At 32.2% G+C, this 15,659-nt stretch overlaps 2 protein-coding genes across 3 annotated transcripts in view; one reads left to right on the top strand and one right to left on the bottom strand.

Moving 5' to 3' along the window:
* Nucleotides 1-3,309: 3,309 nt before the first annotated feature.
* Nucleotides 3,310-15,659, bottom strand: part of LOC148272071 (uncharacterized) — a gene marked incomplete at its 5' end in the record, with an annotated part of 56,250 nt that continues 43,900 nt past the window's right edge. The window contains 6 exons of the mRNA XM_088240567.1: nucleotides 3,310-3,759; nucleotides 4,700-4,872; nucleotides 5,394-5,514; nucleotides 6,088-6,245; nucleotides 6,324-6,436; nucleotides 7,030-7,169. Coding sequence (XP_088096693.1) covers nucleotides 3,641-3,759; nucleotides 4,700-4,872; nucleotides 5,394-5,514; nucleotides 6,088-6,245; nucleotides 6,324-6,436; nucleotides 7,030-7,169 — 824 coding nt within the window. The remainder of the gene's footprint in view (nucleotides 3,760-4,699; nucleotides 4,873-5,393; nucleotides 5,515-6,087; nucleotides 6,246-6,323; nucleotides 6,437-7,029; nucleotides 7,170-15,659) is intronic.
* Nucleotides 10,320-15,659, top strand: part of LOC148272072 (galectin-7-like) — a 40,046-nt gene continuing 34,706 nt past the window's right edge. For both annotated transcript variants that reach the window (XM_088240560.1, XM_088240559.1), the window contains exon 1: nucleotides 10,320-10,443. The gene's annotated coding sequence lies outside the window, so the exon portion shown is untranslated. The remainder of the gene's footprint in view (nucleotides 10,444-15,659) is intronic.

Genomic DNA, 15,659 nt, shown 5'->3' with positions numbered 1-15,659 from the left:
ATGAAGTCCAGTTTCCTACGGTTGACTTTCTTCTTGCTTAGTATTTTATATACTATACAACACTGACTGTTTGCAAATCTACACAAGTAGCACAAAACGTTGTGTCGCACGCGTCAGTATCAAACTGGTTTGACTTCCCCGCAAACCAAGTGGTCAGATCTTGAAACGCGCGCGGCGCCTGCGCTGTGTCTCGCACTGCAAAGTGCCACACACTAAGCGATCAATTTTTAATTGCAACATAAATATAATTAAAACTAAGGTAAAACAATACAACTATTAGTAGGTTGATTATCACAAATATGTTTTTTTTTTAAATATTAATGGTAGAAAATGTAATAATAATATAATTACCCAGATAATTTGGAACAAATTGGAAACATTTATTGAATACATAAATCTAAATTTATTTGAAGACATGATCTACATCCTATATTTGGCCATCTGTTTCGAATACTTGCCATCTCCAATAGAATACATGAAAAAAATGCATTTAAAACCATTAATATATAATAAATGATTTGTTGAAATATAATTAAAGCATTTTTAAAAACATGACAGAATATTTCTGCGTAGCATCATATCTGATTGTGATGAAAGTTCGTTGGAGAATGAAGGCACTAAAGACCTACCCATGAATTGAAATGCCAATTTTTTCACACTTGTGACGTGTCTATTTAATAATGAAATAATTAGGGAAATATCATTTGTGTAGTACAATATCATTAATCTTGACATCAACCAAGGCCAAACACGTCGCGTTTTTCTACGAACGTAAATTTATTGAATTCTTTTTTACATTTATGTATGAAAACATTTCTCCACAATATCCACATTGATTTTGAAAATACAATTAATTATCCTAAATCCATTTCATATATTTTTATCGGTATTCGTAGTATGTGATATTTCCCAATTATTATGTATAATTGTGCTTTTTTTCTAGTTGGTGGAGAGAGCAGATATTATAAACAGGTGACTTGTCAAATTGTAATTACGTATTTCTATATTTAAAATTTACTAGATGGAATTTGTGATTTATGAAGAAGTCACTAAAAATATATTACGGTCATGTTTTTTTTTTCAATCAAAATTACACTATGGAATTTGACAAATGAATGGAATAAATATTTACTATAAATAGGCATAGTTTATCATTTATAATGTAGAGGTGTTTTTTCATCATTTTACATACACCTAATGCTACTTGTGACTCGAGAATAATGAAGCTCTGAAGTTTATGAAATAAATTCATTAATATTGTATATGAAATTTATTGAATAATACAATAAACACTAACCTTTTATTTATCTACAATGTGTTGAGTTTGTCCAAATGTTTGTAGACAAAAGACTGTATTTCACCCCCTAGGGAGTAATTATGACAAATTACAACAGGGGTGGAGAACATTTTAGAGAAGGAGTATGGAAGTCTAGGCATTTACAGGGCTTATGACCTGTCATTGGCTGGTTTAAGTGGCCACTTTACACACCATGTAACATTCACCATTTTGCCTATGTTGGAACATTCATATTTCTTCAATTCTTCCAACTGTTGAATTTATGAAGTTAAAAAGCTGAAACCTTTATTGTTGCGAAGAGATTCATCTCGTTGCCTAGTATCTAGTATGTGAAATAATTCAATCAGATTATTCTCTTCACAACAGTAAAGGTTTCAGATCTTTGACTTCACTACAATCAACAGTTGGAAGAATTGAAGAAATGTGGATGATGAAAGCCATTTTCAGAAAGAGTGTACAAGTCTGAATTTTGTCTAAGGAAAGAGACCATTGCAGGAGACTGCTGCGAGATTGCATAGATTTATATACTGTTAAGCGTGTTGTCTAGATGCCCTTTGAAATATATGTTTATGTAATAATATTTCATTTTAATTTTTGCTATTATTTAATTATGTACGTGCTTCCACTTTCCATTATTTTGTATCCCAACTGAACACATGGCACTTGGCCTCATAGAGTTTGGAATATGTTTTTATTATATTTTTATTGTTATATGTATGTATTTGAATGAATAAAAAAATAAACATGGGCAAAATGGTGAACGTTACAGTGCATCGAGTGGGCACTTAAACCAGCCAATGACAGGTCATAAGCCCTATAAATGCCTAGACTTCCATATTCCCCTTAAAATGTATTCCATCTCTGTTGTAATTTGTTAATTTTATTTATCTGTTCTTCGTATTTTATAATATGTATATTGTGTTTTCTCTACTAATAAATGTATATAATTTGTAAATACATATAATAGTACTATCAATATTTGTTCTATCTAATGACATTTATTTACTAATCTACTTCACCCGAATCAGAATAAATATTGTGTAACTCTAATTATATTATGTAAATGGATATCGATTATTGGAGAATCTATTTGGAAATATACTACAAAAGGACAAATAAAATAAGTACAGAAACAAACGTAAACCTCTGATGACATAACATATATGTTATAAAATGATCAAAGTGCATTAAAAATAGGTGACATAAAATGGCTTTTGGTTTGCAAACAATTAATTATATTATACACTACATATTGTATTATATTGCCCACATCAATTACACGAAAAGGAAGTCTAGAAACTATCCTTAAAATGTCACATTTAATAAGATAAATTAAAACATGTGGATTTTCAAAATTACAGTAGGTATTTTGCAAAACATTATTCAAGATAAGGTCAAACTGAAAAACATAACCAAGTAAATTAATTAACTTATTTTTTAAAATTCTCGAGAGTACGATCAATTTTATGAGACACGAAATGACAAATTAGAGTTCCTTAACTTCACCTTCGAGACATGTCATTAATTCGTTACAAAGTTTTTCTCATTAGACTTAAATTTTGATGATGACTACAATGAAAATTCATTGCTCGGGGAACTGTGCCGGTGTATCGATTCGAAGTACCTTGATAATTTATAACATAAAGGCAAGATGACCAGTCTAACGCTTTACATGTCAGTTTGAGAAAAAAATAAACTATTCTAAAATGGTATGTTGACCTTGTAAGGAATTGAAGACAAGACCTGACAAAGCGCTATGCACTAGACCACAGTGTCATTTTCAAAATCATTAAGGACAAGCAATGATTTTTGCCTAAAAACAATCCAAATCCAAAATTTTCGACTGATTTAAATTTTTCATACGTTTTGACAGGTGATAAATAAATATGCAAACGAAAAAAAGTTTAAGCTTGAAAAATGAAGCGTCCATAAACTTATTATTGTCGTGTTTTTAAAATGATATTTTATTTTATAACAGATTCACCCACATTTTCATTATTTATTTCAGATTATTATTGAAGTGTTGTTTGAAATTAAAGTTAAATTACTGGAAACATAATGCAAAGGTACTCCGTACTATAGAAGTTATTCTTACCGGAAAACAATAAAAAAATACATGCATTGATGTAACATGCGCGAAATGACGAATGTTCGCAACTTGGGATAGTTGTTTTTTAAAATTTCGTTGTTGCTGTAATCCATATAATCATTATTGGTTACCATCGGAACAATTAAAAAGGAACTTTATGATATGTATGGCACTCTAATCATAAAGATTTGATTAAACATATTCACAAAACAGAATACAAGATACAAACTATATTAGATAAGGAAGTGATGAGATTATTCATTAGCTGGTGGATCCATGGCACAGATGAGAGCTTTCATAACAGCTGCAGCAGCGAGAGAGGCGTACGGCTGCCATTCCTTACCTCGACTTCCATCTTGATAGTCCGATATTCCTGAAATTTACAAGTCATGACTGATGAGTTTAGAACTTTCAATAAATAGACAGCATTTAAGGTTATTGTATATAAGAAAAATGAAAATGGTATATAACTCATATCTAAAATAGTTTCTGTTCTAGTAGGTAGATAAATATTATAAAATTTGTATTTGAAGCACTAACTTTGTGATTTTCCATGCCAAATAATATAACTATGTACCTATTTACTTTGTGTAAAATCACTAATATAAATGAAATATTTCTGCTGTCCCTTGTTCCTATGTTTTTAATAAAACATTGAACACATGTTAGCAGATGATGTATGTGTTATTTGGTAAGATGTAAAATAATAAGTAATAGTTTATTTTTAACTCTCCCTTCTCGGTGATGTGTAGCTAGTACACATTGCATCTAATAACTTTAATATCTCCATACATCTAATGAATTATGGGTTAAGATTTTCGGTATTCCTCCGTTATAAATTTACGAATCGTTATATATTTTGTTATTTAAGAATGAATGCTTATTACGAATAGAAAAAGCATTTTACCAATAATCGGAGATAAATTATCACTACAATAGAAAGTTTACACAATGTGTTGAATGTTGCGGAGTATGTAGTAAAAGAGTAATCCTTATATATAATTGTAATGCAGGTATATTCAGGAGCGAGAGAGACAATTTCACAGCGTCACATGCGCGAACAGCAAAGTTTCTAGTACTTCTCCCAGACGCCAGTTAGTAGTAATAACTGCATGTGTCGCACAAAATTTGGAAATTTTGAGTTTATCTTTGGGCTGGCGATATGTTAATTGGTACATATCAGGGTGGTACTCTCCTACCATCTCCATCTACTGATTTACAAATATGGGTCTACAACGCAATAAAAGTAGCAACGCTTTCAAAAGTGCTGTCATTTAACTCTCCCTACGATACTAGTTGGTTGTGTTGCCTACCTCGAATGCACACGAAGGAGTCCCTGCAGTTCCCGATGACACTGTCCAGGACAGGGTGGAGGGGGGCGGCTAGGGCCACGGCGCTGCAGTGCGTGGCCACGGCGGTGCGGGCGGCCGCAGACACTCCCCCCACCCCCACTACCGGCCCTAGTTGCACTCGCCCGCCGCACTCTCTACACACACAAACAAAATTACAAATAGTTCAATAATCAAAAGATTGAGGGAAGTCTGTAATGTTTAAGATTAACCAATAGCATTAAAAATAAAATGATACATAGAACGTAATAAGAGAAATTTCCAAGAGGAAAGTAAGTTTTGTATTTCTTGCCATCGCAGTGCTGCAATCGCAGAGAAGGAGTTGACACCATTATCAGTTAGCTGACTATTGTGTACACTTCGTGGTGCTTGTTCAAAATGCCGAACAAAATTGAAAATCCCATTTCTTTGACATCCAACAACCAGTCAATATTCATCAAGATATCTGTGATGTGTACAGAGAATGTGTGATGAGTTATTCGGCACTGTCGTGAAAACCGGTACAAATTAGAGTACAATTGTAGCGGTTTTAAACAAAATTTGATTAGAAATTATTTGAATTGGTTACTTACTGTAAATCGAAGATAAGGGTTCAAGGGATAAATTTTTAGTTTTGGCCTAGTTTGTAGAGTATTTTATGGAATTCTAGAGAACTCACGTGACATTGTTGTTGTGTGTGGGAGTAGGGTGGGCCACTTCTATCATGCCCTGATCACCGAGAGACATGTACAGCTTATCAGTATCAGCATCTGGAACTTCGATACCCAGTGCTTTGGTTCCTGAAATAAAACTCATCATTAGTTTGCGATACAATTGACCACTCAATTGCCTGACTTTATAAGGAAGATGGAAATAAGACAGCCAACAAAAAAGTCAATACAGTTAGCTGGATCAGATACTGCGGATGCTTTCAGAGAGACTTGGAGCATTTAATCCGGTACATATTTATGAAGATTTGGATACATTAAAAATATTGCCGTGTTAATTGCATTTGGAAACACTTTTTTTGAAAATAAAAATACAAAAAACTCATCTGTTAAATAATGTAAATAGGGGGCTAGATTTCATATCGTCCTGTAGCTGCAGATAGGAGCCAGATTACTGTATTAAGTAACCTGGCTCCTATCTGTTATTAAATTCTATCATGATTGGAAAAGAGGATCTAGATCCCAACCTTCCGTGCACTATGTCGCTGCAAGACATGCTGAGATACTTATTGCACAGCACCCTTAAGGTGATTTTCAGAAAACAATGGAGCTTTATAAATTATCCACAATAACAATTGCTTAACTCTGATTCCTCTTAAGTTAAAATTAGTATTTAAAAAGTAGGTAAATACAAAAAAAACTGACCTTCTTCGATATATTTTAACCAGGGGGCTTCAGACTGTGAATATAACTTCTCGGATAATTCCAAAAGTACAGTATCTTTCGGTTTATAGGGCCTTGTTTCAAAATCGTATCCTCCCAAAGCGTTTGGTTTAGCTTTTTCGCAATACACATAAACATACCTGTAATAAAATAATAGGATTGTCTTGTATTATATTTAATTAATTCGTAAAATATAAATGAAAGTTTGGGGTACTGACTTTTTGCTAGGATCAGGTGTGGAGACCACTACATCTCCCAGCCTGACGTGTCGACTGTAGTCCGTGTAGTGAGGAACACCTCCGGCGACACCGACCAGTAGTACATGGTCCACCTATTTACACAATATCATGTTAAAAAAGAAAAATTCATTATTGTAAAATGATAAACTTTGTAATCAGAAATTACACATTTTAGTATTTGTTTTATTGGAAAAATTCAGTTTTTTTTTTTTAATTTCAAGAAGTTTAAAAAGTCATATTTTCAAACCTGTAAGTTTTATAAAAATGAAATAAGTATTATTTTGTAGATAATTTAATAATTGTAATTTTTGCTATTGACAGTTTTCTTGTAGCTCAAACCATTTTTGTGGAAAATTTAAAAAACCGCGGACAGGGACACATTCAATCGTGAATGATGAAACTAGCCGATTACCTCAGCTTATTACTTCATACAAAATGTACACTATATTTTACATCTTTAAAAATTGTGGTTTTTTCATACTAAAACAAGCTTATTATCTTACCTACATGTAACAAAAATGATCAAGATACACTGCGATTGGTGTACCAATGCAGTGCAATGTATTTACATGTTTGAAACACAGTGCATTGACGTACACGCATCAGCAGAATGCTGCTAGTGTACGTAAATAATACAATTATTAATATATAGACCTGAATTTAAACAAGAGACTTGTATGTATACCTTCTGGAATGTTCCCAGCAGTCTTGTGGTTGTGTTGCCAGCGGCTGTCATGGCTTCCCTAGTATGGCCGAGGGATGGAAGTTTGGTGCTGACTACTCGATGCGCTCCAATGTTTCCGAGTGTGTAAACATTTGACTCTCCTGAACAAACGAGAACAATCCATCAACAAATGTTACTGGACAAATAATTTTCAATCACTATTCGATTCTCTTTGTTAATTGTGTAACAAAGATGTACGAGTTTGACATAGAATACAAAAAAAAAAATATTTATAAAAAAAAAATTAGGGGGTTTAGGTATGATAAAAATCGTGGGGTTTTTCCACCGCCAACCAAAAACTGTGTTATACACAATTTAAAAAAAAAATGTTATTTTAGAAAAAAAATTGTGTGTTAAGTGTAATTGAGGACAAAATTAGGTTATCTTCATACTTAATAACAATCCGTCTATATTTGTTACAATTGTTTTTTAAGAACTACAAACAACTCTCTTGGTTTACATTTTTTTAAAGTACATATAAACGTCGTTTTGCGCCGGTTCAATTTACGCCGATTTACAATTGCGTCACGCCGGTTGGTGCCGGCGTGGGATTCTCCGGTTTGGCCGACACCAGACGACAGTAGGCACCGCGATTCTAATAGCAGACACACGTTTACACATTGTTTTATTCTATTACCGTGTACGCGAGCAGCCTATTGTGTGTGTGAAATTGTTTCCGAGTTAGTTTTGGCTTTGTTTTTAAGAAAAATAAAAAGGTATGATTATATTTTTAGTTAATTATTATTAAAATTAAAATATTTGTAGTTTATGCTATAATTCTGCAAGAAAGGAAACAACAATCAAAGCAAATGAAATTTGATGTTTTTTTTTTTAAAGTGTTAGAATTTAATTTAGTACCAAAGAATTGGCGAGTTAGTATTTATTATAAAAAAAATCATAATTTATATCAAGAGATTATTATTTATTTTGTAAACGAATTTAAACTGTATTTATTAAATACATTTATAATTTATTTTGAATAAATGTATGATATTATGTATTAATTAAACATGTTAGATTGTTTTTAGAATTTTGACACGGAACCTAACCTTATATCATCCATTATATTTGTGTTCATTTTACGCCGGTGTCTCTCGGAACGGAACCCCGGCGTATAACAACGTTTACCTGTACTACAAATAGTTAGCTATAGGCATATTTGAGTAATTTTTAAAACACTACTTTTTGCACTAATTATTTTGATATCACTGGGAGTCGACCCTGAAGCACCCATTAGTGCAAGTGTCTTAGCTAAACAATTTTACTATGTATTTATTTTGTATTGTGTTTAATTTTACAAAACTAAATATGTAGTAAAATTATTTAACGCGGAAAATTAATATAAATTTTAAGTATCTTAGATATTAGGTACAGCGGGCGCCTTAAACTTTTTGAAAAAATTAATCATTCTTAAAACAGTTTGTAACATAATAACATGGAGTTATGATAACAGTTTTATAGAAATTGTTATTAGATATTGCATATTATAATTCTACTTATGAATTTGATTATTTCAGTAAATACCTACCTAAAGGATAAATAAAGTGAATCAAAATGAAATAATTAATAGGTACATAAAAGTGCATTGGTGATAAACAAAATAAGTGTATAAACAAAACAAATCATGATGATTGATTGCCACAACCAGAATATATTAACATAATAAAAAAAAAACAATTTAAAATAAAATATAAGAGCCATGGAGTGCACCAGCTATTCTGTAAATTAGTTATTAATATCCACCTGCTATTAAAGAAACTTGTCATTATGTTTCGTAAGGTGCATAGGGCACTTTTAACACACCAATTCAGGGTGTATCAATAATTTATTACACGAAGGCAAGATAAGCTGTCTTATAATAATGGAGAAATCATTTTAAAATAAATAATTAATGACTGCCGTGTTCAGAATCGAACCAGATACCTCATGAATGGTGGCCATATGCTCTATCTATTACACCACTAACCATAAATATTTTTAAACAATAAAAAGAAAAAAATTGTCACTATACATTAGGTGCCCACAGCCAAAGTACCATATAATATGTATACATGTTTTTATGTTGAAAATCATAAAATTATGAACTGAGAAAAACAAATATTTCGCGCTACGGTTTTGTTATTTCCGTGCTGTTTCGTACACACCGACATTTTCATTTAAATCGAATGCATTGTAAATTGCGATATTTGCCATGGTTTATAATAATTATTATTGATTCTTGATAACCATCTCACGCACGAATAATTGAGTTATTATGTTCTTTATTCAAACATTCCTTCTCGCGCTAATGAATCGACCGAGATCCATTTTCCGCGCAGTATTTTGTATTGTAAATTGTAACAAAAATTAAAAGGTGCTAGTTTTGAGGATGCATAAAAAACGTTGAGAAAAAGACTATTATATATTTTTAAAAACCGGAAAAAGTATTGGGTTTTCAAAACAATAAACTGGAAATTTGGAAAAAAAAATGTCTCTTTTTTTATCAACAATAAATACACACACGAATTATGGGCTGCATTAATTTTTTTTACTCGATTTGACGATTTTACTTATTGGTACATGGTTATTTTTATACATAAGAAACTAATATTGAGTCAAAAGCCCTATCATGTTCTTATAAATCCGATTTTCATATTTTTTAAGCATTCAAAATATGAAAATATCGAATCTGAAGAGAAAAAAGATTTTAAAAAAGCATTTCAGTTAGCCGAGCGTATTATAAAAAAATATATTGTAATAGGCATGTGTCCATAAAACGAAAAAAAAAACATCTTTTCGATAGGCGCCGTGGCGGAATTGGTTATACGGCCAACTGTGAACTGGCGTCGAGGGTTCGATTCCCGCAAGTCACAAAAATTTCAAAAAGCATTTTTTTTAAATTGTTCTGGATGTTGTGGTGTATATTTCATAACATCCTTGCATATCTTCTCTTTAACATCTGATGACAAGTCTCTAAAATAGAGTCCTTAAAAAAAGTAATATATTCTAGTTAGATACTCGTTTATTGGAATAAAATCATTCAAGTATTTCGTGTAAAATAATTCGACTGCAAAGAAATACATTTTTATAAAGTTACAATTTAAAACCGTACTTAATAACGATCCGTTTGATCCATACCTACTCGTGTTGCCAAAAATGTTATGAAATTCGAAAATGGGCACAATAATATTACATCATAATATTATTATTATTTTATTTTACTAAAACAAGACTCAAAACCGGGGCCCTGCTCTCGGCTTCAGCAGGTAGGCACGGATCTTTAGTTAGGCCGGTTATCAGCTAGCGCCAACAGCCATCAGCCGCGCGCGCAGACGCACACCGCACACGTCAAAACCGTTTAACGTGGAACGTCAATTATTTAAACTTTTATCTCAGGTATGTGCCATTTATTCATTTGTTTCAAAATCAAACATTCGGTGGCGGGAATAGAGAAATGTCACTCCATTTTGTTTTCTAGCGACTTAACCTTCGTTACTTCATTTACGTTTTAACATGACCTCAAGCAAACAATAAGCAGACAGCGATTTGGAATGTAGAAGCATGAATTATTGTGTAGGCAGATTTTAGAAGCGTATAAATACAGTAAAAATAATTCTTACGTTATTCATATTTTAGAACAATTCACAGCACATAACTAAAACAAAACAATAATAATCGAACGTTATTCATTCCAGAACACATCAACAAATAAATGGTCACGCGGTTTATCTTCTTACATTTAGTAAAATCATAGAATAAAGATATATTATAATTCTATGAGTAAAATGTCTGAAAAATCTGCCAGAAATTTTAATTTTATGCAAATTTTGCTACCTGTATTGATTTCCAATAGAAGATTATTAATACCGTGATAACTTTTATTTTACCGTATTTTTCGGACCATACGACGTTCTTTTTTACTCTGAAAATTGGGGTGCGTCTTATAGTCCGCAAAATACGGTAATTTGGATGTAATATAATATGTATTAATATGCATACATATCATGAAACTATAATACCATATTCAAGAAGTGATTCTCTACTTGGTCATAAAAACTAATTTATTTATTTATTTTATTAGGTAAACAAACAGTATGTACACATATATTGCCAATTTCTTTGTATATTAGAGTAAGAAACTCATGCACACACCAAAAAAATTGTTTACACTTAATACAATAATTTAAATTATGTTCAATATAATAAATGTAAAAGAAACGAAATGAAAAAATATTTATGTAAAAATAATGTTAAATGTCTGCTTCTCTCAAAATTTCAATAATTTTTGACCTAAATTTACATACATTGTCACAAAAAATATCAGCCTCATGAGCCTAATGAACTTAGCTTGGGTGTTCTTCGATATTTTACTAAATTAAAATTCTCAAATGCATAAAATGGGAAAATTAAGCATACATATTTATCGATGCCGCGAACTAATTACAATTTGGTGTAACTATCAGTTTTATTATTTGAATTCCAACCAAATAATTTGACAATTCTCTAAATATTGCGCAATGCGTATTATACAAAAATATAAACCAAATGACGTAAGACAAAACGAAACTTATAAAAGCGCCTACACAGTTCTCGAATGAAATAAAAAATGCAACTCGCAATTGCGAGAATAGATACATAATAAAAACTTTGTTAAAATTTGTGAAATAATAATAATTAACACAGAGCTACATATCTACACATTACCTACATAATTATGTTCAAGGCACGTTAATCCAATGACCCGCTATGGTTAATATTCTAACCGAGTACAGATGTAAGCTATTAAAGCTCGATGCTCATATTGGTTTCCCACTAGATTTAAAGAGGATCACCTTACTTAAATAAAGCAACCGTCAGACAAACTGATAGCCATCAATGAAATCACGACTCATTCCAGCGAATTAAGTCACCGAGTTGATTTTAAATCCACTTATTGTACGAATCCTGTTGCAAAACCTTGAAGGAGATTCGACGGCATGCGAAAACAACAAAGATAACACTTTTATTGACTGTAAAGAGAGAAAATGAATTAAATTATATTGTTGTCTGAGTCATATGGTCATATCAAGAAATTAGCAAAATCAGCGAAATACCATTGGAATGTCGAATGATAGACTATAACAAACAAACAAAACAAACAAACCATCACGCTGTTTCCCCGTAGGGATAGGCAAAGTGGATAGAACGCCATATTACTCTATCTTGGCATCCAGACCTCGCTTCCTCTACATTCATACATCTTCTCATGCACGCACGCCGATTGTTCCTACTTTTGACATGTCCATCTTCAAGTATTTGATGGACTTGATCGTGCCATGGCTTTCTCGACCTTCCTCGTTTTCTGCACCCATCAACATTCGTATCGTATATCCCTTTAGCCGTTCTTTCGTTGTCCATTCGCTCTACATGTCCAAGCCAACGCAGCACCCCTTTCTTGATTCTGTCGATAATACATATATCAGCCTTACACAGTTTACGGATCTCGACATTTGTACACCTATCATGCATCGTTTTACCACACATTCGCCTGAGGAATGGCATTTCGACAGCATTCAACCTACTTTTATCATTATTTTTACAATTCCATACTTCGCTCCCATACATTAGAGTTGGCACTAGAACTCCGTTGTGAACTGCTAGTTTAGCCCCCTGCAATAAACATTTGTTTGCCAAAGTAGATTTGAGTGCACCGTTTACCCTGTTCCCGGCACTCACCCCTTTTCAATATATTTCTCGGTCTTTCCATTCCTAGTAAACATACTTCCCATATACACAAATTCTTCTACCCGATTCAGAATATCTCCGTTCACACTGATCTCACATTTAGTTATATTTTCATCCCTTTCAAAAACCATCACTTTCGATTTATCAACATTCATAAGCAAATCGCTTTTCTTGCATACATCGTAGACTTTTTTTACCAAGAATTAAGGGTCTATAAACTATAATACTATTATAGACTATGAAACTAAACCAAAAAATAAAAAAATGTGTGTCGTATTATCAGCGTTAGGATTTTTTAAAGTTTTGTAATTTTGAAATTACTCCGCACGTGACGTCACAAGTTATCGTAGGAGAGTTCTGCTGGGCTTCTCGGAAACCGGGAATCTATCACAAAACACCATCATTGGTTTATCCGAGTGAACTTTTGACGTTGTAAGTACAATAGTTCATTTTCATTCATTTTTCATACATTTACGAGAAACTTCACTAAACAATCAAATGCTCTATATATTTTTTTAATATCCGATTTCCCGTAGCACTGAACTTCCTCGTTCGTAGTTTCAAGGTGTTACGTAGAATAGTAAAACTTTAAATAGACAAAACACATGTGTCACTAGTTACTAATCTGTAAGTAGTACAAACATTGTTTAGTTTCATGTAAAGCAGTGTTTACATAGTCATTAACATGGTAATGTTAAATAGCGATATGACACGGCTGGAAACTAACTTATAGTCAATAGGTAACAATATTGTGCCTGTATAACATATGTAGGAATGTAGGTACTACCCGAGGAGAAGAGTTTTTAAAAAGATGGGAAATAATGCATTCGAAAGACCGTAGACGGAGCAGTGTAGCAGTGGCAGTGGTAAATGGAAGGAATGATTTTCACCGGAAAATAAACATATTTTCATCATATAACGGGTTTTTATACTCGTACATGATAACTTTGAAACTAACCTCTCAGGATTCAGAGGATTTTATCAGTTGGTAAAGCTCGAAAAATGACATGTAAACAAGAATTTTAAACTTGTTTTATCAATTTTTGTCATTTAGATGATTTTATCAGTAACCTGATCGTCATAAGTAAAAATGCAATTATTTGCAAAAGTTATATTTTGAGATATGACACTTTTTAGTATTTATCAACTTTATGCAAAATTAAAAAAAAAACTGTAAATAATCATATATAAAAACAATTGTTTCTAAAGCATAAAACCTGTGTGTGTCATATCTACACTTAAGTTTTTGCTTATAGATATCTAGATATTGTGTTATCAAAACATTTAAGTTTGTAAGTGAAAATTCTTGGTGGAAGCTCATTGTAATTTATTATAGAAATAAAAGACGAGTGATACTTTAATCCACAAATTTGTAATATCCAGTGACCGGTTTCATCGCTTTCGCGACATCTTCGAGACTAGTATCTTTATTAAGGAGTTCAAATACAAAACAGTTGTTCTTACTTAAAAACTTATCGTTTTTCGTAGTGAAATATTAAAAAAAATAATAGTAATCGTTACTATATAATATATCAAATGGTTCGAAATTTCTTGTAGAACATTACCTCATATTTAACTAATTTCGTGATTTTCGTCAAAAACTGCCGTTTTGCTTATGATGGCAGTACACCGACGATATTATGATACATTGTGCTAGATTTTTAGTAATGTGCGACATTGACAAATAGCCCAATCGTTCAAGCTTTTCTTTTGCATCTAATTTATATGAAACTGCGATTTAAAAACAAACACAATTGTTCTATTCACAGTTTCATGCGAGTCAAAGGATAATTAAAATATTTAACGATTTCGCACAGAAAAACGAAAATATTCGCCATCGTTGGATATAAGTATAAAACTTAGCGACAAACGAAGATTCCTTCGATTGCTTGCAACAAAAACTTTGCGACAATGAATTCTATTTGTTCTATTAAGCCTCCGAGAGCCTCTATGTCTATCTGAACTGAACAAATTGTATACACATTTCTAAAAAAAGGCCTACGCAGTGCTGGACAGCAGAGCCCGGGGGCGGAAACGAGTAACAAGTTTCAGGTGTATCTAAAACATTGGTCGCCGATGATAGCTTAAATCTGAGGTAAAAACAGCATTGGGACAAAATTAAAACAAATATTAATTATCAGCTACGGTACATTATTGCGTGTTTTTACATATTGTACACACGGGATAGTAAAATAGGGTCAAACCTGGAAGACTGATGTTAACGCAAAAACACCTTGTTAGCAAATCTTGGATTGAATTGTAAATGTTTGTTTTCACTATACTCTGCAATGGGTCTTGACCCCGGAGACCAATGTAGCAGTACCCCGTGCATCATCAGGTGTGAATAAGGATACAAAGAAAATAGGGTATTATTCACGTCAAAAGATCTCTCAGCTGTCAAGTTTATTCGAGAACAAAAAGTTTGTGTTTTGTCAAAAATGCAGCACCAGCTTAATTATTTAGCACCTCGAAGGTGTATAGGTATAATTTGCACGAAAAAAACGTATACTCGAAACAAACTGGAGTTACTAAAAGTTGATGATCAATGACCAGTAAATCAAACACAAACCACAAACATCACAATGGCAAAATTTCATTGATTTATTTCACATTACCTAGAACAAAACTTACATAATTCTCGCTTGATTAAGCAGAAATAATTAGGTAGTTCGTAACTTTAATTATAATTAGAAATTATTACGGGCTTGCTAATAACATAGGTAAATACTCACTAGGTATCTTTAAAGATGCGTGAAATTAATAAATCTAATAAAATGTTATGATAATAAAAATACTATATAGTTTTATTCCACTTTTATTTATAATTTTTACCAGTGACCGGGTTTCGTCGTGACCGACATCGTCAGACTGGTGGGAGACTAAACAAA

This window comes from Micrasema longulum, unplaced genomic scaffold, assembly GCF_059751315.1.
Source record: "Micrasema longulum isolate JH-2025_06_02 unplaced genomic scaffold, ASM5975131v1 h1tg002500l, whole genome shotgun sequence".
Taxonomy (NCBI): domain Eukaryota; kingdom Metazoa; phylum Arthropoda; class Insecta; order Trichoptera; family Brachycentridae; genus Micrasema; species Micrasema longulum.
This window is presented reverse-complemented; position numbering and strand designations above follow the sequence as displayed.